At 34.4% G+C, this 26,459-nt stretch overlaps 3 protein-coding genes across 7 annotated transcripts; 2 read left to right on the top strand and 1 right to left on the bottom strand.

Moving 5' to 3' along the window:
- Positions 1-762: 762 nt before the first annotated feature.
- Positions 763-6,263, top strand: LOC135584711 (uncharacterized). 4 transcript variants are annotated; one of them, XM_065184205.1, is made up of 13 exons: positions 763-1,208; positions 3,201-3,338; positions 3,499-3,580; positions 3,894-3,970; positions 4,297-4,409; positions 4,590-4,701; positions 4,800-4,916; positions 4,996-5,087; positions 5,181-5,247; positions 5,335-5,413; positions 5,501-5,592; positions 5,710-5,853; positions 5,966-6,263. In XM_065184205.1, the coding sequence occupies exons 1-13, from the start codon at positions 978-980 to the stop codon at positions 6,023-6,025; spliced, it is 1,404 nt and encodes a 467-aa protein (XP_065040277.1). In that variant the 5' UTR covers positions 763-977; the 3' UTR covers positions 6,026-6,263. The 4 variants fall into 4 exon arrangements, with proteins under 4 accessions (XP_065040277.1, XP_065040276.1, XP_065040278.1 ...); XM_065184204.1 differs by having other exon boundaries at positions 3,481-3,580; XM_065184206.1 differs by lacking the exon at positions 763-1,208 and having other exon boundaries at positions 3,215-3,338; positions 3,418-3,580.
- A 2,989-nt stretch (positions 6,264-9,252) lies between these two features.
- Positions 9,253-16,648, bottom strand: LOC135674396 (DNA replication complex GINS protein SLD5-like). 2 transcript variants are annotated; one of them, XM_065184203.1, is made up of 8 exons: positions 16,199-16,648; positions 14,884-15,006; positions 14,718-14,797; positions 14,514-14,623; positions 12,540-12,615; positions 12,295-12,458; positions 11,213-11,344; positions 9,253-9,533 (listed from the first exon to the last, which is right to left on the bottom strand). In XM_065184203.1, the coding sequence occupies exons 1-6, from the start codon at positions 16,364-16,366 to the stop codon at positions 12,359-12,361; spliced, it is 657 nt and encodes a 218-aa protein (XP_065040275.1). In that variant the 5' UTR covers positions 16,367-16,648; the 3' UTR covers positions 9,253-9,533; positions 11,213-11,344; positions 12,295-12,358. The 2 variants fall into 2 exon arrangements, with proteins under 2 accessions (XP_065040275.1, XP_065040274.1); XM_065184202.1 differs by lacking the exon at positions 11,213-11,344 and having other exon boundaries at positions 16,199-16,647.
- Positions 16,649-23,360: 6,712 nt separating this feature from the next.
- On the top strand, positions 23,361-24,809 carry LOC135673984 (pentatricopeptide repeat-containing protein At1g59720, chloroplastic/mitochondrial-like). The gene has a single exon (XM_065183390.1). It carries the CDS (start codon positions 23,361-23,363, stop codon positions 24,807-24,809), a length of 1,449 nt encoding a protein of 482 aa, XP_065039462.1.
- Positions 24,810-26,459: the final 1,650 nt, after the last annotated feature.

Here is a 26,459-nt window from a genome sequence, read left to right as displayed (position 1 = left end):
ATATGGTAGATTTCAGAGAATAACAAAAACAAATTAAGTTTATAAAATATTATGTTTATAATAATTTTTATATTGTGTTTTATTATTTTCAAGAATATAAGAAAAATACTATAGTTATGTTTAAAAATATATTTTTATTTTTAATATATAATTAGAGAAAAAGATTTGAGTGAACGTACAATAGTATAATGCCTCGATTGTTTGATAAATAATAAATAAAAATTATATTTTAGATATGTATTAAGGTAAGTGTTGTTTGATAACGACTTAAACATTAATTTTGTTGTATACTAGATCCTCTTATCCTACAACAAGATCCTCTATTGATATAACTAGTTTAGCTATTAAATTAATTTAATAATTTAATAATTTAATAATTTAATAATTTATATATATATAAAGATTGAAAATATATTAAGATGTAATCAGGAGTTGTAATCAAATTTTCTCCAGGTCATTCATATTAAAAAAGATCGCCAACTAGTTACACATTTAGTGTATAATTTAGAACGATTTCAGAGAGAGAGAGATGATAGGTTTAAAACGTATCTAGACAATGTTTAACTAATTTAATTTGGTTAAATAGGATGCGATTCTCAAATCAGACTTTCTGAAATTAAATTTAATTTTCAACGATATATCGGATTAGAATTTAACGATATATATTTTTTTTATTTTCTGCTGCTTATAAGAATAAATCCACATGCAGCGGCTCTACTCTCGTCCTTATAAATAACAGCAGGAGGAGAAGCAATGGGATGCCAAGGCGCGCTCAACACACCCCTCCGCACTCACAAAACGAGCGGTTATGAACGCTGAAGACACATCGTCCCTTCAACCCTGATCCCTCACCGTATCCCTCTAAACCTCTCCCCCTCCCTCGTCCTCCTGCTCCTCCTCCTTTCAGTTTTGGAAGGGGAGGAGAACTGCTCCCTCTCTCCTCCATTTCTTCTGTCCATCTTCCTCTCATCCACGAGATGGAGATGTACGAACTCATCAAAGGCGAAGAGGCCACGGCCGCAGCCGAGCCCGAGAGCAAGATCAGCGTCATCGCCGTCGCCGCCGCCGACGCGCTTCTGTCCCCGCGCAAGGCCGACATCGAGGCCGGCGGTCCGGAGGCCCCGGCGGAGAAGGAGTTGCCGCCGGCCAACCGGAATCGGGAGCCACGCCTCGTCTCCCTCGACGTGTTCCGGGGGCTGACCGTGGCCGTAAGTCCGCTGTCTCTTCCTCGTTGCTTCCATCTCCGCAAAAATCTCGTCACTAATTTATTATTTTTATTTCATTTTTAATATTTTTCATATAATTTTTATTCATTTATTATCTCCTTTAATATTATAATTAATTGCAGTAACGTTTGATGTTTGCCTCTCTTCTCCTCCCCGAATTTACTCTACAGTTTACTAATAGATATCCTAATTAATCACGCTCTATTAGCAGTAAGGTCACCAGTTATATCTCTGCTTCATCATCATTAAGTATTTTCTCGGTATTAGTACTTTTGACGGGTAGAATAAATAATAAGAATAAGAATATCGCCTTTGGCATGGTACCGAATTCTAAATTTGGATGGATAATATTTGATCTTTGTGACTTTATTCCTCCGTTCATGAAGCCAGCAATCGGTCTTCACTCTTCTTGTGTGCATTCAAATCCTTCGCTTCCGCCAACAGCAGCCTCCACTCCCTCTGCATCTCTTTCCAGCTTTCGTCGACACACGCACACAAAGAATAATCCTTTGTCGTCAGCTGAACCCCGGAAGACTCGGTCATCGGCCGACAGCCATCTCTTTTTTATGCCTTAGTCGTGGGATACCATGTCGGGTCAGTCCAAGGCCGTGGATCCTCGCCAATCCCACTTTTAGATGAAATCATTCGATCACGGTATCACTGCCGTTGCTGCGTGCAGGGCAGTCGCTCCTTCCTCCACCATCTTGGAATTCGACTGCTGTACTTGGAGATGGACCAACCAAGGTTATTCACCATGATGCTCTGTGGGTGAGCACGGCCATCCGCCATTAGTGGAGCTCGGGCATGGCTCCTACGGCGGTCGTACCTGTCGAACCCATTAGATGTAGACTTGCTTTCCTTTTTTATCCTTTTCCCGTGAAGTTAGCCTTGTGGTTGGTGACGTACATGAACAATTGAAGTCTATGGTTTGAGATCGAGCTGGGTTGACCCATCCGGCTCCGTAGGGAGAAGTGACCTGGCCAACGCAGCCACTTCTTTCACCTCATCGAACTTTGTTTTGAGTGAACACGACAGGTGCAGGAGCCCACTATATGACAGCTCCACTGAGTGAGCGGGACAGCAAGACAGAAGCTGCTATTCTGCTGTTGCTTTGCTTCCTGGCACCCACCCTTCGTTAAAGAATCTGTACGTACAACAGTAGTTCTCAAGTTCTTCTGAGTTATCAGGATGGCCCAAGTGCTTCACACACTTGTATCATATAGTATCAAGGTTTGGTGCGTCTCTATCTGATGCCTATCTACCTAATGCCTTACTACAGGGATAGCTGTCAATTTGTTTTTGTTTGCACGGTTGTGGAAGTCGGCCTGCTCCCTTTGGCCACTTGCTAAGCCATTCCTTTTAGCTGCCAATCCACTCTTTAATTGGGTTCGCCGCCGGAAGTAGGGTGCTGCTCCTAAAACAGAGTCTCCGGTCACCAAGTTCAAGTGGCGCAGATAAAACAGTTTATTAGAGAGCTGCCACTTGTAAGGCATTTTGTGATGTGTACAACTTTGACTTGCGGCAGTAAAATCCCTGTCCCTTCGCATCCAAGTTTTGAAGCCTCAGTTTTGTGGCTTCGGATTGAGTTTTCGTGTTCTCGATTTTTTTATATCATAACAATTAAATGTTTTCGTTTTCCCAAATGTGATACATTATTCATAGTGACATTTAACAAGTTCAACTGAAGATCACAAACTCCCAATTGATGTGAAAAGCTTCTGATGTTCTTTTCAATAATTCCTCTGGGATAAGGATCATCGAAATGAAACTATATCTCAGATCTGAATAGACATGAGAAAGTTTTGTATTAAGGATTTAACATTGTAGAAATTATGTTTTTGCTCGTTTGTTCAAATGGAATTTATGAAAAACCAAATCGAGAAACATGATTTGACGTACTTATACCTCTGGTTTCGTAGGAAGTTGGGTTTTGTTACATCCAGAAAATGATTATAGAACTGTCATTTGTTGCAGCTCATGATCTTCGTAGATGATGCTGGAGCATTTTTTCCTGCAATCACCCATTCTCCATGGGATGGCATAACCCTTGCTGATTTTGTCATGCCATTTTTCTTGTTAATAGTTGGAGTTGCACTGGCACTTACGTATAAGGTAAGCCTAATGGATTGACAAAAAAATCTTTTATTCTTCTTTTTTTTTTTTTTTGAAGTTTTCATTTGCTAGATATCAGAAGGTAAACTTCTTCAGTGATTATAGAAGTGTTGAAGGATAAAACCAAAATGGTTCTGTTTAGACTCCACTTCATGTGCAGAGAGTCTCAAACAAGGCCGCAGCAACCAAGAAAGCAGTACTTCGAGCAACGAAGCTCTTCGTTGTAGGCCTTATTGTTCAAGGTATACTACTTTTTCTTGTCTATTACGACAGATATATCATACTGCAGTATATTTATTCAAGCAAAACTTGTTAATTTTCTTAATGCCTTGAAATCATATTTGTATTAGATTATGTGATCCTATTTAATTAGATAAAATATATTATAGATATAATTGAATTCTGATTATGGTTATTGATCAATACAAAAAAATTTATTGATCAATACAAAAAAATTTGATGTCAATCTTGACATAAAAGTTTTTCCGCATACCATGATTACAGATTTTATTTTAATAATTTGGTCACTTGCTAAGTTAATAATTATGTTCTTAGGTGGCTATTTCCATAACCTTCACAGTTTGACCTATGGAGTTGATATCTCGAGGATACGATGGATGGGTGTACTTCAGGTAAGACATCAATCATTAAGCTTCATAATGAGTCGCAAACAATCATTCTATTTTAAGCATAATTTCGATTCTAAACTATTTAGTTGGAATTGAATCACATCGCTTCAAAATTCACTAATAAATCTACCATTTTGATTTCTTTGGATGAGTGAAATTAAAACAAAATGGATGAAAATAGATTTTTTTTAACGATAAATTCACTAATAAATCCTGCAGGTCGAAGGATGCAAATGTCAGAACTCCATATCATCCCTTAGATCTTTTAAGGCATTGTTATAATGAATTTTCGCCTTTCTAAGATTATTTATTCAACTGTGTTTTTGCAGAGAATTGCAATAGCCTATCTGCTGGCTGCACTATGTGAAATCTGGCTTAGAAATGATGATGATGGTGATGTTAATTCTGGATACTGCCTAGTTAGGCGATGCCAATTTCAACTGTAAGTATGACTGGGTGTTTTTGTTGATAATGAAGTCGTGTTCGATCATAATCTTTCTAGGATGCGACAGAAAGCTAGTGGATAGATAGAAGAAATTATTGGCAAAAAAAAAAAACTTTAGTAGCCTTTTTTTTATCCATGAATCTCTGTCTCACTTGCAGCTTTCTTTTCTCCACATAGGTTGGTGGCTCTCATTCTTACAACCATTTACTTGGTTCTCCTTTATGGTTTACATGTTCCTGACTGGGAATACCAGATAGCAGTGGCAGGCTCCAAGCCTATGACCTTTTCAGTGAGTCCAATGCATTCCATTACACACTTCTGTCGCCTCTGCAGATGTTTTTTAGTTGAATCATTCAATATAGAATAATCGATATTTCTAAATCTTAGGTCAAATGTGGGGTGAGGGGTGACACAGGACCTGCTTGCAATGCTGTGGGAATGATTGACCGCCAAGTCCTTGGCATCCAGCATCTCTATCGACGTCCTGCTTACGAGAGAACGAAGGTTTCTAACATATACCAACTCTACTTTATGGATTTTTTCATTCCATTCCTAACATTTTAGTTTCTTGCTGTGTCTTCAGCAATGCAGCGTAAATTCACCAGCTAGTGGCCCACTTGCATCTGATGCTCCTCCATGGTGCCAAGCTCCTTTTGATCCTGAAGGACTGCTCAGGTCAGCTGTCGTCACTTCCCTTGGCATCTTAATCTCTAGTCTCTTCCTATTGGCCCTTTTTTCCCCTGAAAATAATATTAGTCGATGCTGCAGTTCTGTCATGGCGATTGTTACTTGTTTGATCGGGTTGCAATTCGGGCATGTTATCATTCACTTCAAGGTCCTGGTATTTCCTTAATCTGTCTTTGAATCATGAGTAACTTTTTGCGATGAATTTATAACACTGTTCCAACGTGCTGGACTGCAGGATCACAAGGAAAGAATTGTCCGGTGGTCGATTCCTTCCTTCTGGATGTTAGCCCTGGCCTTCTCCTTGGACTTTTGTGGTGCCCACCAAATCGCCCCTTCTTGTTCATGTCACTTAGAATGGAGTTCTACGTAAACTTGAGCAACTGAACTTGTCTTCATCACAGGAATTCATATGAACAAGGCTTTGTACACATTAAGTTATACACTTGTCACTGCTGGAGCTGCAGGGATTCTCTTTACTGGAGTGTATGTGCTGGTAAGAGATCCAAAACTCTCTTCTATTTAAACATTTCCATTCTACCATTCGATAAAACTGGTCAGCTGGAATGTTATTGTAATACTGTTTAATGCTTATGGTTCTTGATGGGTACAGGTTGATGTATGTGGCTATAGGAAGCCAACCTTGGCCATGGAATGGTTGGGGAGGCATGCACTAATGATCTACATTCTCATAGGCTGCAACATCTTGCCAGTTTTTATCCAGGGATTCTACTGGAGGGAGCCTCAGAATAATGTTGTGAGTAAATCTATCCAACATACCCTTTCCTCCCTTGCTTGTATACACTAGGCGTTCTAACCACAAGCAGGTAAAATTGAATCAGTTTCTTGTTTCTGTGATCCATGAACAGTTGAAGGTCATCGGCATTTGGATTAGTCGATGTTCAGAAGAAAGTTACCAGCTGCATTGATCAGCAGTAAAATAGCACATTTTTCATGGTCACCATAAGATGAGGATTTCATGGAACAAACATACATGTACTGGAAAACCGAAGAAAGTTTGAAGCAGACATGAAATGAAAGAATCATCAATGAAACAAGAAAGAGAACTATACTGATGATAGATATAATATTCCAAAATTTTTGCCTTTAGTTTATAAAAGATCAATGGTGAAGGCAGGTCTTGGAATTTGCCTTTTTTTCCTGCAATGATAGATTTAACAATTTTTTTTTTTTGCCAGCAATACTCACATATTACTTTTTTTTCTCATAGAATATTGATTTTTTCTGATATTTTTTAAATAACAAAAGTAACTCGAACTACTCGTTTATTTATTTATTTTCTATTTTCCTTCCTCTTTAAATCAGTCAATTGAACCAACCCATGATTTGAACTGATTAAAAATAATAATTTATTTTTATATATATCAATTTTATATTAATAATAAATAATTATTTTAAAATTAAAATTAAAATATGACTTTATTAAATTTAATGTAAATAATAATATAATAATAATAATATTTATATATTTCAAAAAATAATAATAATAATATAATAAAAAATTTAAATGTTAAAAAAATAAAAAAAATAAAAAAAAAGTTTCCATGATATGTTAGGTACATTCAGCATGGTACCTAAAGAAATTTTTTTCTTATTAATCTGATAATTATAGAACAGATATTACATAAAGAAATATTTTTAAATGAATCTTCATTCTAAACAAAGAGCATTTAAACGTTTAATATTTCTCTTGTGTGTGATGAACACACAAAAATTAAAGTGCAATATGTTATGTGCATTTTTTTTTATGTATGATGTGTCCATCAAATATAAGTGAAATATCGGAAGTGCTCCATGTAACTAACCTATTTTTTTTATGTATTATGCTCATGTTTAGGATAAAAAAATATTTAAAATATTTGAAGTGATTAGTATATCTCTCTTATGTATGATACATTTGACACTATAGAAACAAACATTGACCTGAATGTTTTCATTCCGAAATTACAAGATGAATAATTCATTCTGGAGTTACAAAATGGATACTTAATTCATTATGGTCTTTTGATGCCCTCAATAAATAAATAAAAATATCAGCTTGAACTTTAAAGGGGTTTTACTAAATACATCTTCGGTCTAATCACTTGAAGGAATGAGGTAAAACAAAATATAAACGATTTTAATCTCAGTTTTATAAAATTATATACTTCTTTATATATCATCAAACATTTTCTAAATTATTTATGATAAAATGTGCCAAAATGGCTTCAGATTGATCAAAAAAAATTAATTAAAATATGGTTATGATATAGACATACACGTACAAGTCATAGTTGATATGAAAGAAGATTCGATAGATGATAAAGATAAGCCTAATATTTTTGCTTGGGAGCAGCCCTATTTTCCCATTTAGATAGAAATGTATTAAATGTTTTAGGTTAAATGACATTGGGACAATGCAGAATTCATAATTCGCTTCTTTTTGCACCAGTCCATTCTGATTTTGTTATGTTGAATCGATCCATTCTATGCATATGGTTCATAAATGACCCCTCCTCATCCTTTGGCTTCATCTCATCTTCCTCCTCCTCTAAAAATGATTCTAAAATTCAAATTGTAATTCTTCAAAAATCATCCAAAAAAAAAAAATATGAATGAGCATCAAAATCATATGTGGGTGAGAATGTACAAGTTCAAAGTATTTTAGACAAAGCTCACCCAAAGACTAAATTTTGAACTGAAATATACTTGATTGCATAATTCTCAATTAGATAGGTATTGTGAATGAGTATATTTTAGTTCATTTTTAAGTATAATATGATCAACTTCGATCAAATTAGGATATTATTATTAATACCAAATTTTCTATTATTAGAATATTTTATGATAATTATATATTAAATTTTAAATTTGTTAGATAGGTAGTGTATTTTAGTTCATTTACAAGTACAAAATGTCAACTTCAACCAAACCACATCAAACTTTCACCACTCTACTATGACAATATTTTTTTATTTGTAGAAGATTTTAGAATAATTAATTATCAAAAATTTAAATTTTTTAGATAAATTTTGTAAATGAGTGTATTTTAAAATATTCTCGAGTGTAATAGAGTCTACTTCAACCAAACCATCTTAAACTTTCACCAATCTACCAGAACATCATTAAAACATCATTAGTAATATTTTTTTTTCTATTTTTAGAGAATTTTAAGAGAATTAATTATTGAAATTTAATTTTTTTTTATATAGTTATTATGGACGCTTTTAGTTTATTCTTGAGTGTAACAAGATCAACTCTTACCAAACCATCTCATATTCTAGTATCATACTAGAATATGATACTAACACCATTAGTATCTGTTTTATTTTTATAGAATTTTAACATAATTAATTATCAAATTTTGGAATTTGATGGATAGGTTCTATGAATAAACAATAATGTCAACTTCAATCAAACTATCTCAAAGTTTTACTAATCTACTAACTCATCATTCTAACATTATTAATATTTTATTTTTAAATAATTTTATTATAATTAATTTTTAAATTTAAGATTTTTTAAATAGATTATACGAACAAATATATCTTAGTTCATTAGTTCACTATCGATTATAATATGACCAATTTCAATCAAATTAGCTCAAACTTTTAAAGTTCTACTAGAATATGATTTCAACAAGAATTATATTAGTTTTTTCAATTTATGATAAACTCAGGATTATTTTTATATAAAAATTAACATATTTTATACTAGGTTCTGTCAACGAATATATTTGAAGTTATTTTTTTTTTTAGTAACGAGAGTTTTATTTTGGATAAATTATTTGTAAGAGGAGGAAAAGAAAGGAAGGGATTTTTTGATGTAACGAGTGGTTTTTCCTGAGTAACTTAAGAACAGGAGAACGAAAAGGAGAGTGAGGAGAAGAAAAAGGCAGAGGGGGTGACAAAATGGGAGGAGACAAAAGGAAAGGAAGACGACTGAGGAGGATAAGGTGAGAGGATAGGGAGGATGTGGAGGGTTTAGTGTTTTGACCCAAACCAGTTCAAAGATTTTGTGAGGATAAATTTGATATTTATGAAAACGATCATGAGGAATGTTATTTGGTGAAAAACGATTATAAGAAACTTTGTTTGATAAATTGTCCTAAAGAAATGGTAGTTGAATTACAATATCTTGGTCAGCAGCAGGCGTATCATGGAAGTACAATGATATATTGTTAAATAAGAATTTCAAATGTGAAATCTATCTATTTGCATTGACTGGTCGCATCTAAAGTCGGGTTTGTTAAGATAGGTGAGAAGAAATTAAAGGTGAATATTAGACATATTACAAGGATTTTTCTAAAAGGTAGCATCCAAAGTGTCGACACCCTTAATTTAGACAGGAAGCAGATGTCTGAATAATCCAACAAGTTGTCACCTGGAACACTTACAAAAACTCCATAATCCAGCAAATGCTTTCAACGGACAATGCCTGCAACAGATAACTAACATTTAGAGTTCATTAAACTTTTCTGTGATAAGATGATGGAAGCTTTGCAAAACAAGCAAACTATGTACCAACATTGTATTAGCGGCGCACGTAGCTTACATGTAATTATGATCGTGCAGGATACGCTTGTTCTACAATAAGCACAAAAATTAAAAGACGAAATAATGCATTTGTTAGTGAGGTGGTCCACCATTTTCATTTATTTTCTCTTGAATATATTTTATCAATTTAATTGGTCTTTTTACAAATGTTAGACACTTCATGTGAGTTATTCCATGAAAGCGTTAGTTCAAGTATAGTGAAAGTTGCTTATAACAAGAATTTGACCTAGTTTTTGCCCCCCTCGTTCCATTAGCCTTACCGAAGCGACGAGCAGTCTTAGAGCAGACTAGCGCACGACATAAGGTAAAGAGAACAATTAAGATAACCCTAAGACAACTCTTTCTAGCTTGCCAGTTCAACCTGACCATATGTTTACGAAAGGAAGAGCCGACGTAACTGTCAAAAAGAAAATGGAAGTAGCATCATTAGCAGCTTCTCCACCAGCACATACCCAAGGCAGTTGTAATTGTCATATGATGATCTTGTGTTCATTACCATAATTGCCCAAAGAAAACAAAAATGAAAATAAAAAATACGAAGAATGCAAATCTCGGGCTTTATTGGGCATTCCAAAGAAAAATGAAGATGATTTAACTTAGATTTAATTGATTCCATTGCCATTAAGAAGTTATATGATATACAAAGAAGAAAGTTTATTAATCAAAATCTTATTGTAACAAGTCATTTGTCAAAACAAATATGAAACCTATCTACTTTTCATGATTGACATGCCTTCACCTATGAAATATAACTTTCTTTATTGCATCCCTTGTTATTTTTATATTTTTCCTATTCTACTTGTATTAGAGGCCTGGAGAAGTGAAAAAACACAATTGAAACCATGAAGATCACAGAAAAACTGAATGAATGAAGAAACAAAAATCTTGTAATTTCTTGCAAGTGATGTGAGACCATAATCTTATTTCTGACGGGATTCTATTGTCCATGTGTGGAATGTTCAGAGCTACAAGACCTTCATACATGGCGATTAATCCTTGATCCAATGTAGATCTGGTAGTTCTATTTTTTGCTTTTATCTCATCTAAAATATTTTATTCTCTTCAAATCCTATAAAATACTTTCTTTACATCTATGCTTACATCCTCCGTCAAATTCAGAATCAGATAACCTATCCTCCATCAGATTGGTATTCTATGTGTCCTACAAAAGTTGTTGTCAATAAGCTAAGACAACCAAAACCTTAACACTAACCAGGCTTTGTTTTTAACCCATTTGGTGCAACTAGGCTTTTCAATGTGTTGGTGCCAAGTTTTAGCTAAGATCACACTTGGTTTAAAATTTAAATAAAGGTATTAAAATCATGAACTTGACCTAGCCCAGCTTAAAACTCAAACAACGTACACATGTCCAGGTCCAAGACATTCAGGCTTATTCAGACAGGAGACAATCGTGCATGCCTGAGCCTGTATCGCTGGCTATGCTGTGGCATAAAATGTCTCTAGCCTAGCGAAGAGCAACAAGGACAAGCTGTTATCCATGTCATGATTACCATTAAGAATCGCAATTTTAGATAAAGTAACCAGGTAAGATAATAGTACCTAAAGAAGATTGGCTTTTCTTCCAAGTGTTGAGAATTCATTATCAACTCCTTAGAACAAACACCACATGCTAAAGGACACAGCATATAATGCTGTCCTTTAAGACCCTTATAACCCTTCTGTTTACAAGTCCTTCAATGTTATAGGAAGAAAATAAATCAAAGAAAAGGTCATATTGCAAAGTTCATATACACACAAATATATCTTTTTACTGAATGAGTGTTATCATATGGAAAACAATTGTCTTACCAAAACATTCTTGTGATCATAATCAAACAAAGTAGTAGATCAAACAAAACAATTACAGAATAATGTCCTAATCTAATGAAGCATGACAGGCTACAGAACACCAGTATTTAAAAGTCTTAAAGGAATATGGGCATCTCTGACCATAATTTTGCATTAAGCACTCTTGTTTCTTTCAATTTTCTTAATAAGCTTATAATTTCAAGCAAAAGTAGAATGAGTTCATAGTTTTTCTTATCAATAGGTAGTAAGGGTTTTCATCTACAAAGTTATCAAAGATAAGACATGACCAAGATACGACAAGTTTCTAGGTTTATTCTGCTTAAGGCGAGATTCAGCATCTATTTGCACCAATGACCATGTTGAAGTCAGATAATGAGTTGCTCATGATAAGCACATAATTTATGATGTTTTCTGCAATCAATCTAACAGTACCCTACAGGCAGAAAAATATAGAAAAGCATTCTTTCATTAGTAAGCATTAGTTACTAAGAGCATGATTCCATACATAGAGATTGAAATTACAACATAACCACTAACTGTTCAATGATCTATGATTTATGATCACAAAATTTCTCAATCCTTTCATGGGAATGTTAATTGTACAGTAACCACATTATATTTTGACTTCATCTTATTTGCATTGCTGTAAGAAATAGAAAAGGATCAGAGGATAAAGGAGACAACAGCCATAAATTAAGCAAAAATGAAATTGAACTATATTATTGCACATGCTTCGAAGGATGACCACAACAAAAGCAGGAAACACACACTGAAGGCTACCATGGAAAATTTTAAGACAGCACTGAACATACAAAAAGGGTAAACCCTCTTACCACATCCTTCAGCCCCTCTCAGAAGATGCAGATTACTTTGCCCTATATTTAGCCTTTGAATAAGTCACACAAGATCAATCTGGCCAGCCTCCACCAAACCTTTTATGGATTTATAACGGATGACATACAAGTCATCAGCAACCAAGTCCACAATCTCATCCCCACTACAGTGAATTTAAGTATATATAAGCACAACATGCTCAAATAAGAAAATCAAAAGTGAATGCCAGAGTGAAGGCAGTTACCTGTCATCCAGCTGAAAAGCTCCAACAGCATCCTTTGCCTTGCAGAAGACAAATGTATCTAACTGGGGCTCGGGAACTAGATCAAGGATAAATTAGTCAAAGGGGCTGAGGAAAACATCTATCAATAAACAAGTTTATCAATGGTAGCTTTAGTAATGAATTCTAAAACAAATTATAATGTCTCGTAATGCTGAGTGAAATAAGGCTGGTGGACATCAGTTATTCCTTTGTGAGCACAAAAACAAAATATAATATATCAAAAGTCACATGGAAAAACACCAAGGTTATATGAGATCAAGGTTTACAGTTGCCTGTATTTATTAGGGCAACAACCACTCAGGACTTAGCTGTGCATTTTCAACTAGTTCAGTCAAGCATGTGTTGTACTGCCTGCTAAGCTCATTGTACCAAGCATTCTAATACTGAACTGTACCGGACAATGAACTGTAACCTTTTTTTTACTTTTAATAATCGTTAGCTGTGTGTATGTCTTTTTTTTTTTGTTATTCCTTTCCCTCTTTCTCTCAATCTCTCTTGCTCTCATTCTCTTTTTTTTTATCTCAAATGTGCTCCCTCTCTCTCTCACACATGCTATTCGCTTTCTCCCCTCCTCTGCCACCTGCTGCTGCCTCTTGTTCCCTACTGTGTCGCTGCCTCGTCTTTCCTCATACTGCTATCAACACACCTCCTTATACTCCCCTTCCTTCTCCTCCTCCACCTCCTCCTCCTGTACCAGTCCTTCACCTTCTCTTCCTCATCCTACCCTTCTCCTCCTACCCTATTCTCCCCCTCTTCCTCCTCCTCCTAGTCCTTCCATCTACTCTCCCTCTTTCTCTCTCTGATCTAGACATCACCAATCAATACAGTGAGTCAGCTGGTTAATCCATACAGACTCAGCTGCCGATCAATCAGCTCCAAACTGAGAATTTAAACATTGTATGAGATATTGCACTTAGCCATGAACTAGCAATTGCTATTGCAAGTACATTTACTGATATCAGTAAAAAAAATCACTAATTTTAGAACGGGCCAGGTATGATAGTCCAAATTAAAGTTAGTAAAAATGTCAGCCAATTTTCAATTAGATATCTAACAGATAGGGTCTCAAAAGTGTTGCTGGTTGACACAAAGAACTAAGGCCCTATTTGTCCACAAATTATGCTTTTTTAATTTCATATTCATTCATTTCACTAATTTCATTTGTTTTGATTAATTTCATTTGTTTTAATTGCATATTCATTCATTTCACTTTTTTAATTATGCTTTTTTAAAGGCAGAATGTAGGAGCATCTCCTGACGATGAATGGAAAGGCAGCAGCAAGAGCTCTAGGGCGGACCCCCATCAAGATTAGAAAGTCACTACTCTTCCACCAGAAGTAACAGGAAACAGCAGCTGTTGACTTTTACCCTTGATTGCAGAGGATGCTGAATAAAAACCACACACACACACACACAAAAAGCATCATAGCTCTGTTTTTTCAAATATTTTAAATTAAAAAGTTTTTGAAACAAAATGATATGGGGATTGAGGAGTAAGATAAAATAAATATGTGGTGTGGTAATAATTAAAATGGGGATTGATACTTATAATCATTCTAGGGCTCTGTTTTTCCAAATATTTTAAATTATAAAGGTTTTGTAAACAAAATGGTATGGGGATTTAGAGTAAGATAAAATAAAGATGTGGTGTGGTAATAATTAAAATGGGGACTGATACTTACAATCATTATAGGGCTGGTACTTAAAAAACATATCGTAGTCTCCTAGTAATAATGGACTCAGATCAGATAAGTTATGAACCACCATACAACTAGTTTCAATAGTCAACTATAAGCAATAAGATCAAATAATCTCAGTCAGTGTATACAAACTACAAAAGCATGTTGAAGTGCTTAACCAGAACAGGAAGAAGAAGCTTGCTGCAAGAGTAGAAGAATTTACAGAGATAAGTACAATGGAGATAAAACGATATACCCATATCATCTTCTTCACTTGATATTGATTGTTTCAGAAAGGACTCGTAGCCATAGGGCAATCTTGCTAGCACAGACTGCTCAAGAAGCTTCTCCATTATCTCTGTGCACCTTTAAAAGGACAGATTATCTCCAGAAAATTCAGAGCACACCAAGACCGTATGACAAAAATTGAGAATTGAAATAGCATAAATTTACTTTCTACCTTTTTGTAAACTTCTTTTCTTGCTCAGAAAGCCGGTTCCAAAGATTAGTCTTGGATATGTGGATCATATATTTCTCAATCTGATAAAATTTATATTTATAAGAAAGCATCCTCCAGGCTATGAGCTTGCAAATAACTGCCAAGAAAGACAGCAGGTTTTGAATACCTTTTGTAGACGGATTCGAAGATAAGATCTCAAAAGAAATAGGGTGCGATCTAAATCCATTTGGTAAAGAGAAACAACTAGATCATTGGAACCATTCTCCGTAGATTCCTCCACTGTCTCTTCCTAGAGAACAATTAGTCAAACATGATAGTATTAAAACAAAAACTAAGAAGAAATAATATGTATATACACACTACATTTTGACACATAACTTGGTATACTGATACATTTATAAAGCACCATAGTTCAACATAATTCCTTATTTACCCCTGTGAATCATAGGAAAACACAGAAGAACAAGCATGTGATATAAAATCAAAGCACACATAATATTAGATGGTTGTTCTTACAAATTCCAATTTGAGATCCAAAATGTCATTTTTAGACTTGGATCAGCTTGTATACCATAGACTTTCAATTTTAATTGTTCTAAGTAACGATTCAGAGTTTTCAGGTGAATTCAATTTGTTCTTATGTGAACTAGACTGGAAAATTAAGTTCCATGAGTTTCACAGATACCTGGCGAAACATGTGTGTTTTGATCAACTTTCATCTTTTCACTCGAGCAGTTTTCTTTTTTTCCTGGAACTAGTCTGAACAGGTCCAAAGCCCAAAGTCACTTGAATTATCTGGTAGGCAGCATTTTCCAATGTCTTCTTTTGTTCGAAATTGTCATCTAAAGTTTGTTGTATAACATAACAAAAACAAAAGGATTCTATTGGAAACTACTCTAGGAGAGGCCACATTCAAACAGAAGCTACAACTATTTTATCCAAATTCAGATTTGTTTCCTTTGTTATATTAAATCTAGCATAAGGCCAATTCGATTTTACAGAAGCAAGTAAAGATCTATTGTTGCACCATAGATACTTTTTGATAACAGAGGTTTAGCCCTAATATGGTTGCACTTTGTTAATGAAACAAATGAAACATGAAGACAAATCACTTGGGTTACCACTAACATGTTTCTTACTGGCTGTCCATTCTTTATAATATGTTTTCTTAAAAAATGTTCTTCAAAATGACTGAATATGAAAATAATGAAAGTAAGACAAAGCTCTTAAAGCACAGAGATTGCCTGAATGTTTTACTCCGATCAGAACTTGGCCAAAAACCATCAGATGATCAAACATAACAGGAGAAGGGAAAGAAAAAACAAATTTTCTAGTCTTATAAACCAACTCGTAAATATTACTTGGACGCCTTAAGTGTTAAAGCTAATTTGTACAAGCAAGATTGTGGGACGAGACATGGGCATATCTGCAATGCTCATGATTAGCAACCTGAGAGAAAGATAATACTTAGGGTTACTCACAAGGAGCTGGATCTGCTCTCGGACGCGGAGGACGAGCGGACCCTCGAACTGAAGGATCTCGGGGGCGGCCTTCTCGTTCCGCCATGCCCGCTTGATCAGCTCAACGTCAGTCGTCCCTGCCAGCGATGACGCATCCTCCTCCGCCTCCTCGCTCCACGGCCCCGACATTAGCCGCGATAGAGTCAGGTAAAACCAGGAAACTTGTCCAATGCTACGACAAAAGGAAAATACGGTTGCATATCCAGAGCCTAACCGAACATGGTACACCTAACGGAGAAACTCTTGTACGTGGCTCAAGCTGAGTAGACAACAGACGGAGAGAGGCGACGAAAGTGCCGAGGCACCAAATGAGGGAGAGACGGCGGGAGACAGATCAAAGAAGGGGGAAGGTTAGGTCATGCCGAGAAGACGACCGACAGACTGAAATACCCTAAAACAAGGGAGAAATTACATATCTAATCCTTTCCTACTACTGTCCTCCGAATTGAAGTTTATATAGTTAGTTGATTAATATATTATATTGGGTAATTGATCAAATTGAACTTTTACCATATTATTTCCCATAATTGATTTTTATTAATGAATTTTTTTTAATTACGATAATATCTTTTAATTAGATTGTTTGAAGCCACAGATCCACGGATCGGTTCGATTCAATCTAAGCATCACATTTAAATTGATCTATTCAGATTAGATCACCTTAGATAAGAAAGATCCGATTATAATGGATCAGTTCGAACTTTATCAAGTGAACGAGTATAACTCTCGTGTAATAAAGGTATTTTCATCAAATCAATCTAAGTTCTTTTAAAAACTATTAATACATAATTTTAAGATATTTAATTTTTTAATAATTTTAGGTTAAATAAATTTTTAAATATGATATTTTTAGGTTAAATCAATACTCGAATATAATTTGTTGAATTTTCATTAAATATATCTAAATTTCTTCAAATTATTAAGGTAAGATGACAATATATTTAATCTCATTTTTTATTTTTATACGAATTTAGGGTGATTAAATTTTAAAATATATTATTTTGAGTTAAATTTATGGTTGAGTATAACGGCTCTTTAAATTTTCATCAAACATATCTAATGTTAGTCATAGATATAAGTCAATCACGTGAGTAAAGACACGTATGATATGTTACGTAATCTTTTTGTTTATTATCATTATTGATATTTTCTTATAGATCTATTGTATATATTGTGATATTTATATATCTATGCAATGAAAATTAGATCATGATGATATCACGATAATGAGATCGATTCATCTTTAAACATAAACTCTAAATAATCTAGGTCGTAAGTTACTCGATAGGGATATCGAGATAACCGAACATATTGATGTATTATATATCCATCCATATGATGGAGGCGACTGGTCTTATAGTTACTCGTGTAGAGATACTAAGGATACGATGTAGGTGCTCATTCGAAAATAAGTTCACTAATTGATCCGCTCACGAAATGCTATATTATTGATGAAACCTCATTGTCAAACAATGATTCCGTCATTTCAAATATGTATCTGGTCCTTAAACTTGATATATCAATGATGTCTTGTATGAGTACTTCATTCTTTGATACTAGACTTATAGGTTTGAAAGTTCTAGATATAGCATAACTAGTCATCGGGAGTGACAGTCAATTTTACAAGGGCAATTAGGATTATCTCGATGTTCTTCTAAAGTAACATATGACCATAATGATTTAAGGTCTGTAGTTAAAGGTGAATCAATCTCATTATTGTAATCTTATCTCGATGTGATTCCATATATAAAAAAACTTCACAATATACATCTAGATAATATATATAATATGAAAACATATTAGTAATAATAAGTAAAAAAATTGTTATAACGTATCACGGATCCTGACGTGATTAACTTGTAGAATACATGTTAATGCCCATAACTAAGATCTACAACCCCTTCTTATAAACTCTATAGTCTTGATGTTATAAGTTTTTTACATTAGATCTTTGAATCAACCTCTTCTTTTACTATTTCGAGGTACGATTTCTAAATGTGACTGACACCATATTAAAACCTAGTTAGACTCACTTTATTGTACATACGTAGGCAACAAAATTAAATGTTAACATATGATTCCTATAAGTGATGACCTATTTGATGAGCAGCAGAGTTTGTATCATAGACTTCTTCCGGAAACATTTATATTTTTAAGAATAAACTATACAAGTATAGTGCTCAAACTATCTTCCCACCATGATCTAACATGGTGTTCTTAGAAAATAATAGATGGTTTGGTTAGTATAGTCGATCATCTTCTCCGGCTGCTTCTGCCAAAACTATGATGTCATTCATTATTGATCGTACTAATGGCTATCTAACTATCTCTTTTGTTTTCGGTGAGGTAGTTTTAACTGAAAACGAACTACATGCTTTATTTATTTATTTGTTGAAAACAAAGTAAACTTTTTACTGATGAGTTTTTGCATTACAAAAAAGAGGGAATCTTTGAGATATACCAAAAACAGTTCGTTTATGAGCTACACAATTGAGATCTCTACTAAGGTGAGAATATTAATGACTGAGAGTTGCCGGTTACAAAATATGCTACTGCATGTTAAACACTATCTTTTGTCTATTTCATGACCATATATGTAAGATTCAATGTATTAATGGCAATTGTGGCTAAATTATAATGTTCTCTATTTGGTAACCATAGAACCATACGGAGAAAAGCAGCAATTATTTTTTATGATCAGTTTAAGATTTTATAATTGTCTATATGCATATGGAGAAAAGTATCAGTTATTTTTCATGACCAATTTAAGATTTTATAACTATCTATATGCCCCCCCATATGGAGAAAAATATCAATTAATTTTCACGATCAGTTGAAGATTTTATAGCTGTCTATATGTCCCATATGGAGAAAAGTAGTAATTATTTTTCTTGATCAGTTTAATATTTTATAACTGTTTATATGCCCCATATAGAGAAAAGTATCAATTATTTTTCATGATTAATTTAAGATTTTATAATTGTCTATATTCTCCATATGGAGAAAAGTAGCAATTATTTTTCATGATCAGTTTAAGATTTTACAATTGTCTATATGTTCCATATGGAGAAAAGTAGCAATTATTTTTCATGATCAGTTTAAGATTTTATAAGTGTCTAAGGGGACTAACCCTAACAGTAGGACTAAAAAACTTGTGAGAACCACCATCAAATTTATAACTTTCTAAGGGCTTAATCCTAACACAAGACTAAAAGACATCCATTGCATTAAATTATTTTCGGACTCTCCACGTTGCATACATTTGGTTGTGAAATGTACTAAAATCTTCTTAGAACGGTATTTGTGAATATTTTGTAGGGAGAACAGGATGACTCATTCTTAATAAGGTCATTTAGTTCATCGCTATGGAACCAATGGCTCATAAGTCCATCGAGTCTTCTTTATCATAAAAGATATTTTTTGGAGTTCATATGTTCACTTCGAAATAAAACTGTGAGTACATCTATCGTCCAAAACAAAAAATTTCTCACGAGTCTACGGACCACATCAATGAATCCCTTAAATGATTCATTGTATTTCAATTGTTACATATTAAAGTATCAGTTATTTTGTAAAAAGAAAAACAGGTTTAATGAAACTCGAGAATTTTAATCCAAGTGAAAAAAATCTATACGAGGAAAAGTTCAAACTTGACTCACTAAAGGCATACTATTGTATAGGCATTTAACATTATCGAGCATTCAATATTGGAACCTTTAGGGAAAACTTGATTTCCCTTCAATCTCAACTATCTCTCCCTCCTCGAGTCCACCAAAAGGCTTGAAAGAGAGGGCTGACCTGAGCCAATGTGTGTGTTATCCAGATCGGATAAGTTGGAGCAAGCATGGACCATAACTCCAGTTCAACTCAAATATACTCGATAAAATCTTGGGTGATCACTCGTAGGATACTTGCATGAGGTTAAAGAATAATACGCTTTAGATAATGCTTGGACTCCTATTAGAACAAAATAGAATGTTTAAAACAAATTTGTTATCCATTGTGATTTTATTAATCAACATAACATTTTTTTTTCTCTGAAAAAGATGGCTTGGCATAACAAGTTAAGCTTCGTGTTGACATTTTATGAGTATATAAAATATTTAATGGTAAATATCTTATCCTATAAATTTTTTAACAAGAATAATCCTACAACATGACATATACAAAATAAAAAGGTAAAATTTAATGTTAAAATAATTTAAAATACTTATATACATAAGTAAGAAATATAATAAATTTATAAATTTTTACACCTCATATCATAACATATATATATATATATGTATTCTTATACCACCGTAATATATACATGCACTCTCACACTATACATCATAATATATATGTGTACTCTCACACTATATATCATAATATATACATATACTTTTACACATAATATAATATATATATATTTATGCATTACACGTTGTAATATATCTATGCTCTCTTTCACTACATGTCATAGAAAATACATGTCCTCACACTGCACGTCATCATTTATATACTTTTATGCTTACAAAATATATACATTCAAATTTAGCTTATGATAATCATATCATTCAAAATATACTTTTCAAAATATATTATAAATATAATAATGCATATGATCATTATTTTGCAATGAATTAAAATTATACTTATTTGATTGAACTCAAATATGAATATATCAATGAAAGATTATGTTTCTTAATGATTGAGTATACTACGAAGTGGTACATCTATCAAATTGGGAGAATAGGGTCATGAGATGACTTAATTAAAAATCATACTTCTCGAATTATTGATTTATAATAATTTATAGTAAAATTCATAGAAAATTTTTGATAAAATTCCTAATAAAATAAACTATACTTTATCTAAAAATGTATCTAAATTCCACCACTAATATTTTAATAGTTCATTTTGTAATCAAATGAACTAGTTACTATCACTTAAGCTCTCACATAATTATAAGAATAAATTTTATTATACTATTTTAGCTAATTAAATGATCTTGAATTATCATGAAATTTTATAAAAAAACTAAGAGACATGTAACACTAAATACACTAATTTTTAGTTTAAAATAGAATAATTTGGAGATTAAACTATCCTTCTAATTAACTATCAATACCTATTCTATTATGCTGAAATTGGATTAGGACTGTCTCAACTTATAAACGTCACATCTTGATGCAGAAAGGTGGTATTCACCTTATTCTAAATCATATAAAACTCTAATGAAACATTTTAAAATATATTAAAAGGATAGAATATAATCATATCCTATAGGGTCAATTCCATTTGAATAGATTCATTTCTAAAAAAGTAAAAGATTTTAAATACATCAGATTGAGACACTCATAATTTTATGCATCGATCATCTATTAAAGTCATACCAAATATCTTAGGATCATAACAGATTTATACAAAATATATCCTAAAATTAAACATAAATTTAAAGTCTAGATTGCTAAAAAATAGTTGAAAATATCATTTTATAATATGTAAAATCAAAATCCTAGGTATAGAAAGAGAAAAATTAGGTTTTTCTTACCTTAACCCTTTTTAGATATGACATTTCCTAATTTCGATAAGAAAAGATAAGAGAATGATCGAAGAATAAGAGAAATGATCATGAGGTATTAAGTTGGTAAAAAGAACGAAGCTAAAATAAATTAGAGATAGTAAGAGATTACTTTGAGGTATAGAGTTCAATCCAATTAGACTTTATTTTAATTTTTTAATCTTCTTTTACTAATATAATTATAAGACTATAGCAACTTCAATTAAGTCTAATTTGGTTTGACAAAAATGATATTTTTAGTTTGAACTCATATTTCAATCTCATTTATATATCTCAACATTTTTAGTATGACACTTTTCTTTAATTTATATTTATATTTTATTTTTTATTACTTCTTTCATATTTAACTAGCTTATTATCCTCTATATGCATAATTTTTAAAACTTAAACTTTTTTATTTTAATCATGGTTAAACTCATTCACGCCTTGAGATTTACTTAAGATCAATTAAAATTTAATTATCACTTCTAGTTACTATATGCATACTCATTATCAAAACTTAACATAATATTCAAGTCTACTAATACACTTTATCTAGTTGCACCGAAGGATTATGCTTGATTGCTATAAAACATGCTTAAAATAGATATTAATGTTTATGCATGCTCAATAAAATTTTATAGAATATTATGAATAATATATTTTGGGAAGTATATACTTCAACTTTAAAAGAGAGGAAAGCATAAGTATATCATTTATTATATTTATGAAGTATAAGCATTATAAATCATATCACTAAGTGACGATAACATATATATTATTTTTATTTTTATTTATATACTAATTATAATATAATGTGCGTATGACTCGGGCACTACACAATAAATATGATAGTAAATTTCTATCCATTAATATACATATCCATTCAACTTATTTGAACTAGGTTTATCGTATTTGAAGTAGGTTTGGGATGGATTCTCATTCCTAAATACTTAGTCATATATAATATAAATGTAAACATAAATTAAAATCTTAACAAAAACAACTATGATGGAAGAAAATTATTATTTTTTCCATATAACAAAGTTATAGACAAAAAGTAATTGGCATTAGAAGAAAATAAAAGAAAAGAAAATACAGTTAAAAAGTAGAAGAAAAAACAATTTTAAATAATATAATATAAAACAAAAGTTAAAACCTATAAGAAAAATATAGATCTTAAAAGTTAATATATAGACTACTAAAATAAGCAAAATAAAAATAAAATGAGTAACAATTTGAATAACTAATAATAATGTTGATAACTAAATAACTATATATATATATATATATATATATATATATATATATATATATATATATATATATATATATATACACACACACACAATTATATTAATAAAGGTGCCTAATACAAATAGTGCTCGTATCATCAGCACTAAAAAAAGGAAAAAAGAGAAAGGATTCAGCTAGTGATCAGTCTAAAAAAATGTATATATCTCGTCCCTGAATTCAATCTCCTGCTACTCATAAACACATCCCAAGCATCATCAGTTCTAATTCGCCCCACCACCACCACCCTCGCACACTTGCCATCGTATACCATTGTGAAACGTAATGTTTTTAATGGTCATCTGGTTACTTAATATTGTGTTGGCTGCTCTTGCCAAAAATTTGATGTCAACATCTAATCTATTAGGATATCGCGAGGCACGGCGACTGCAGCAAATGAACCAAGCCTACAGGCTCCACGCCCGCCTCATCAAGACCCTCGACCTCACTGCCCTGCACTCCCTCCTCCTCCTCTCCGTCCACCACCCCTCCACCCTCCCCTACGTCCGAGCTGCCTTCGTCCGCCACCAGCCGTCCCTGCTCCGCCACTCCGCCGCATTCCCTTTCAACACGCTCATCCGCGCCTCTGCTGCCGACCCCTCTGGCGCCCTCGCTGCTTTCAACCTCATGCGCGCAGCCGCGGTCCCCCCGGACCTCTTCACGTTCCCCCTCCTCCTCAAGGCCTGCTCGCTCCTCCCCTTCTCCTGCGCCGATGACCCCCGTCGCCACCCGGGCGTCGCCGCCCACGCCCTCGCCGTCAAGCACGGCCTTTCCGCCGACCTCTACGTTGCCAACACCCTTGTTCGTCTCTACGGCGGGTTCGCTCTCCTCGACGCCGCTCTCCAGATTTTCGTCGAAATGCCCCTGAGGGATGCCGTCTCGTGGTCTGCTCTTATTTCCTCGCTCGCGTCCAATGGCCACGACGAGACCGCCCTCGACGCCTTCCGCCTCATGCAGGCTTGCTCCCCCGACGCGGCGCCTGACGAGGTTACCATGATCACTGTGATCACGGCGGTCGCACACCTCGGCGCTCCGGACCTTGCCGCCTGGGTGGACCGCTACGTGGCTCGACGAGGGTTCGCCCTGACGGCCAAGGTGGGCACGGCGCTGATCACGATGCACTCGCGGTGCGGGTCCATGGACCGAGCCGCGAGGGTGTTCGACGGGATGCCGCAGCGGGAGCGAGGCGTGAGGGCGTGGACGGCCATGATCGTCGGGTACGCGGCGCACGGGCGGAGCGCCGAGGCCCTGGGAGCTTTCGACCGGATGGTGGGCGACGCGGGGCTGCGGCCCGACCACGTAGCGCTGATCGGGGTGCTGACGGCGTGCAGCCACGGGGGCCTGCTGGAGGAAGGGTGGCGAGTGTTCCGGAGCATGGAGCGGACGCCCGGGATGGAGCCGCGGATGGAGCACTACGGTTGCATGGTGGACATGATGGGGAGGGGGGGGCGCGTGAGGGAGGCGTACGACTTCGTGGAGGGGATGCCGGTGAGACCCAACGCGGTGATCTGGAGGACGCTCCTGGGTGCGTGCGTCAGCCACGGCGACGTTGCGCTGGCGGAGCAGGTGAAGAGGAGGATAGCGGAGACGGAGCCTGGGCACGATGGGGATTACGTGCTGCTGTCGAATGCCTATGGATGGATCGGGCGGTGGGAGGAGAAGGATCGAGTCCGGTGCGCGATGAGGGTGGCGGGCGTGGCAAAGAGGCCCGGGTGCAGCTCACTTCGTGTCTGAGGGCAGAAGTGTATACTTTCATTATCATATACTTTCATTACATTACATGTATCTTCAAATTCTCACATAAGCTTGGTTTTAATGTCGAGCACACATACCACTCATTTTCAACTAATAAATTTTATGACATACCCCGCAGTATAATGTCCGTTTAGTTTGAGTGGACTATCCGGAAAAATGTGGCTTCTCCTCAAATGTGGTTGACCTTTTACATTTGGCCTCACACGTCAAGTGCAATAACAAGGGCATGAACTGTCTAGAGCGGAAGTGCGAGATAGATGACAAATCAAGCATATGGTCTATCGTAGAGTAGGGACTTCCTCTGCTTCATTAAGACAGTGATGAGTTTGCTCGCAAGCCGATGCAAGATATTTCTTTCAGAAAAACAAATTTCCATTCATTGTATTAAGATGTACTAGACGTTCATGTGAACTCAAATATGAGACTTATCAAATATCCCATAGTGCTATGAAACAATGGTATCTCAATGATGATTGATGTTATATTTAGATTTTTAATTAGAATTATATTGGAGATGACGGAATCATAATATAGTATCATCAATCATCTAGTATTCCGTGAATGGATCAATTAGTGAGCTTATTCTGAATACTTGTGCGGTATCCCTAGTATTCTCACATAAGCGCAATTAAGAGACCAGTTGCCTTCATCATATGAATCAGTATACAACACATTAGTCATCCGCTCATCTCGATATCACTCTCGAATGACCTATGATTAGGATTATTTAGGATCTATGTTTAAAGATGAATTAGTCTTATTATCATGATCTCATGATGATCCGTTTCTCATTGCATAAATCTATGTACATCACAATACATGCAATAGGCAATATAAATTGAGAAAAATATCAAATAAATAATAAGTAAAAAGAGTACATATCACGTTTGACGTGCCATCACTTACATGATTAGCTTGCAGGGCACTTATGACTAGTAACATCTACCATCATAGTAAGATTTGATCTAACTTATGTTAGGCATAAGAAGTCAAAGTCTTTTAAGTAGGAAAATTTGTAACGCCTCGATTAATTTCAAAGCAGACAAGATTAAGATTAATTTATAAGAATGAGTGTACTACTATTAATTTTAACTTATGCATTACTTAGTGATTTAAGGCCAAGATTGACAAGTTAGTGTAGGATTTAATTGGATCACGAACTTATTTCATAAACTTAACATTTATAAAAAAACTCAAGTTGCCATATGCCAATTAAGTGTATATAATGTTCATACTTTTGACCAACTAACTTTTTGCTCTATGTAGCGTATTCAAGCCATAGTTAAGGCCTTATTTCATAAACTTAACATTTATAAAAAAACTCAAGTTGCCATATGCCAATTACGTGTATATAATGTTCGTACTTTTGACCAACTAACTTTTTGCTCTATGTAGCGTATTCAAGCCATAGTTAAGGCCTTGATCATTTCTCTTATTCTTTCTATCTGAAGCACATTCAAACCATGGAATTTTAATTATGAACCACATTCGAAGATCATGGTTAGGAATCTATGTGTGAAATAATCAAAGAAGATCAAGAGAAATTAATCAATATTATTTATTTATCAATTTAACCTATTATTAGTTTAGATAAATAGTTTTACTAATAAATAATTATTTCCAATTAGT

The sequence above is a fragment of the Musa acuminata genome, chromosome BXJ1-5 (genome assembly GCF_036884655.1).
Source record: "Musa acuminata AAA Group cultivar baxijiao chromosome BXJ1-5, Cavendish_Baxijiao_AAA, whole genome shotgun sequence".
Classification (NCBI taxonomy): domain Eukaryota; kingdom Viridiplantae; phylum Streptophyta; class Magnoliopsida; order Zingiberales; family Musaceae; genus Musa; species Musa acuminata.
Note: the sequence above shows the minus strand (reverse complement) of the source record. Positions and strands in the feature narration are given on the sequence as shown.

What these genes read in the sequence shown, in the direction of transcription:
- LOC135584711 (XM_065184204.1), top strand. Translation starts at nt 978, where the DNA reads ATGGAGATGTACGAACTCATCAAAGGCGAAGAGGCCACGGCCGCAGCC. An exon ending in TGTAGGCCTTATTGTTCAAG is followed by an intron (nt 3,581 to 3,893) that starts GTATACTACTTT and finishes TTATGTTCTTAG; the next exon opens with GTGGCTATTTCCATAACCTT. An exon ending in GATCCTGAAGGACTGCTCAG is followed by an intron (nt 5,088 to 5,180) that starts GTCAGCTGTCGT and finishes TCGATGCTGCAG; the next exon opens with TTCTGTCATGGCGATTGTTA.
- LOC135674396 (XM_065184203.1), bottom strand. Translation starts at nt 16,366, where the DNA reads ATGTCGGGGCCGTGGAGCGAGGAGGCGGAGGAGGATGCGTCATCGCTG. An exon ending in AAGTGAAGAAGATGATATGG is followed by an intron (nt 12,616 to 14,513) that starts GTATATCGTTTT and finishes TCCTTGATCTAG; the next exon opens with TTCCCGAGCCCCAGTTAGAT. An exon ending in GCTTTTCAGCTGGATGACAG is followed by an intron (nt 12,459 to 12,539) that starts GTAACTGCCTTC and finishes AATTCACTGTAG; the next exon opens with TGGGGATGAGATTGTGGACT.
- LOC135673984 (XM_065183390.1), top strand. Translation starts at nt 23,361, where the DNA reads ATGTTTTTAATGGTCATCTGGTTACTTAATATTGTGTTGGCTGCTCTT.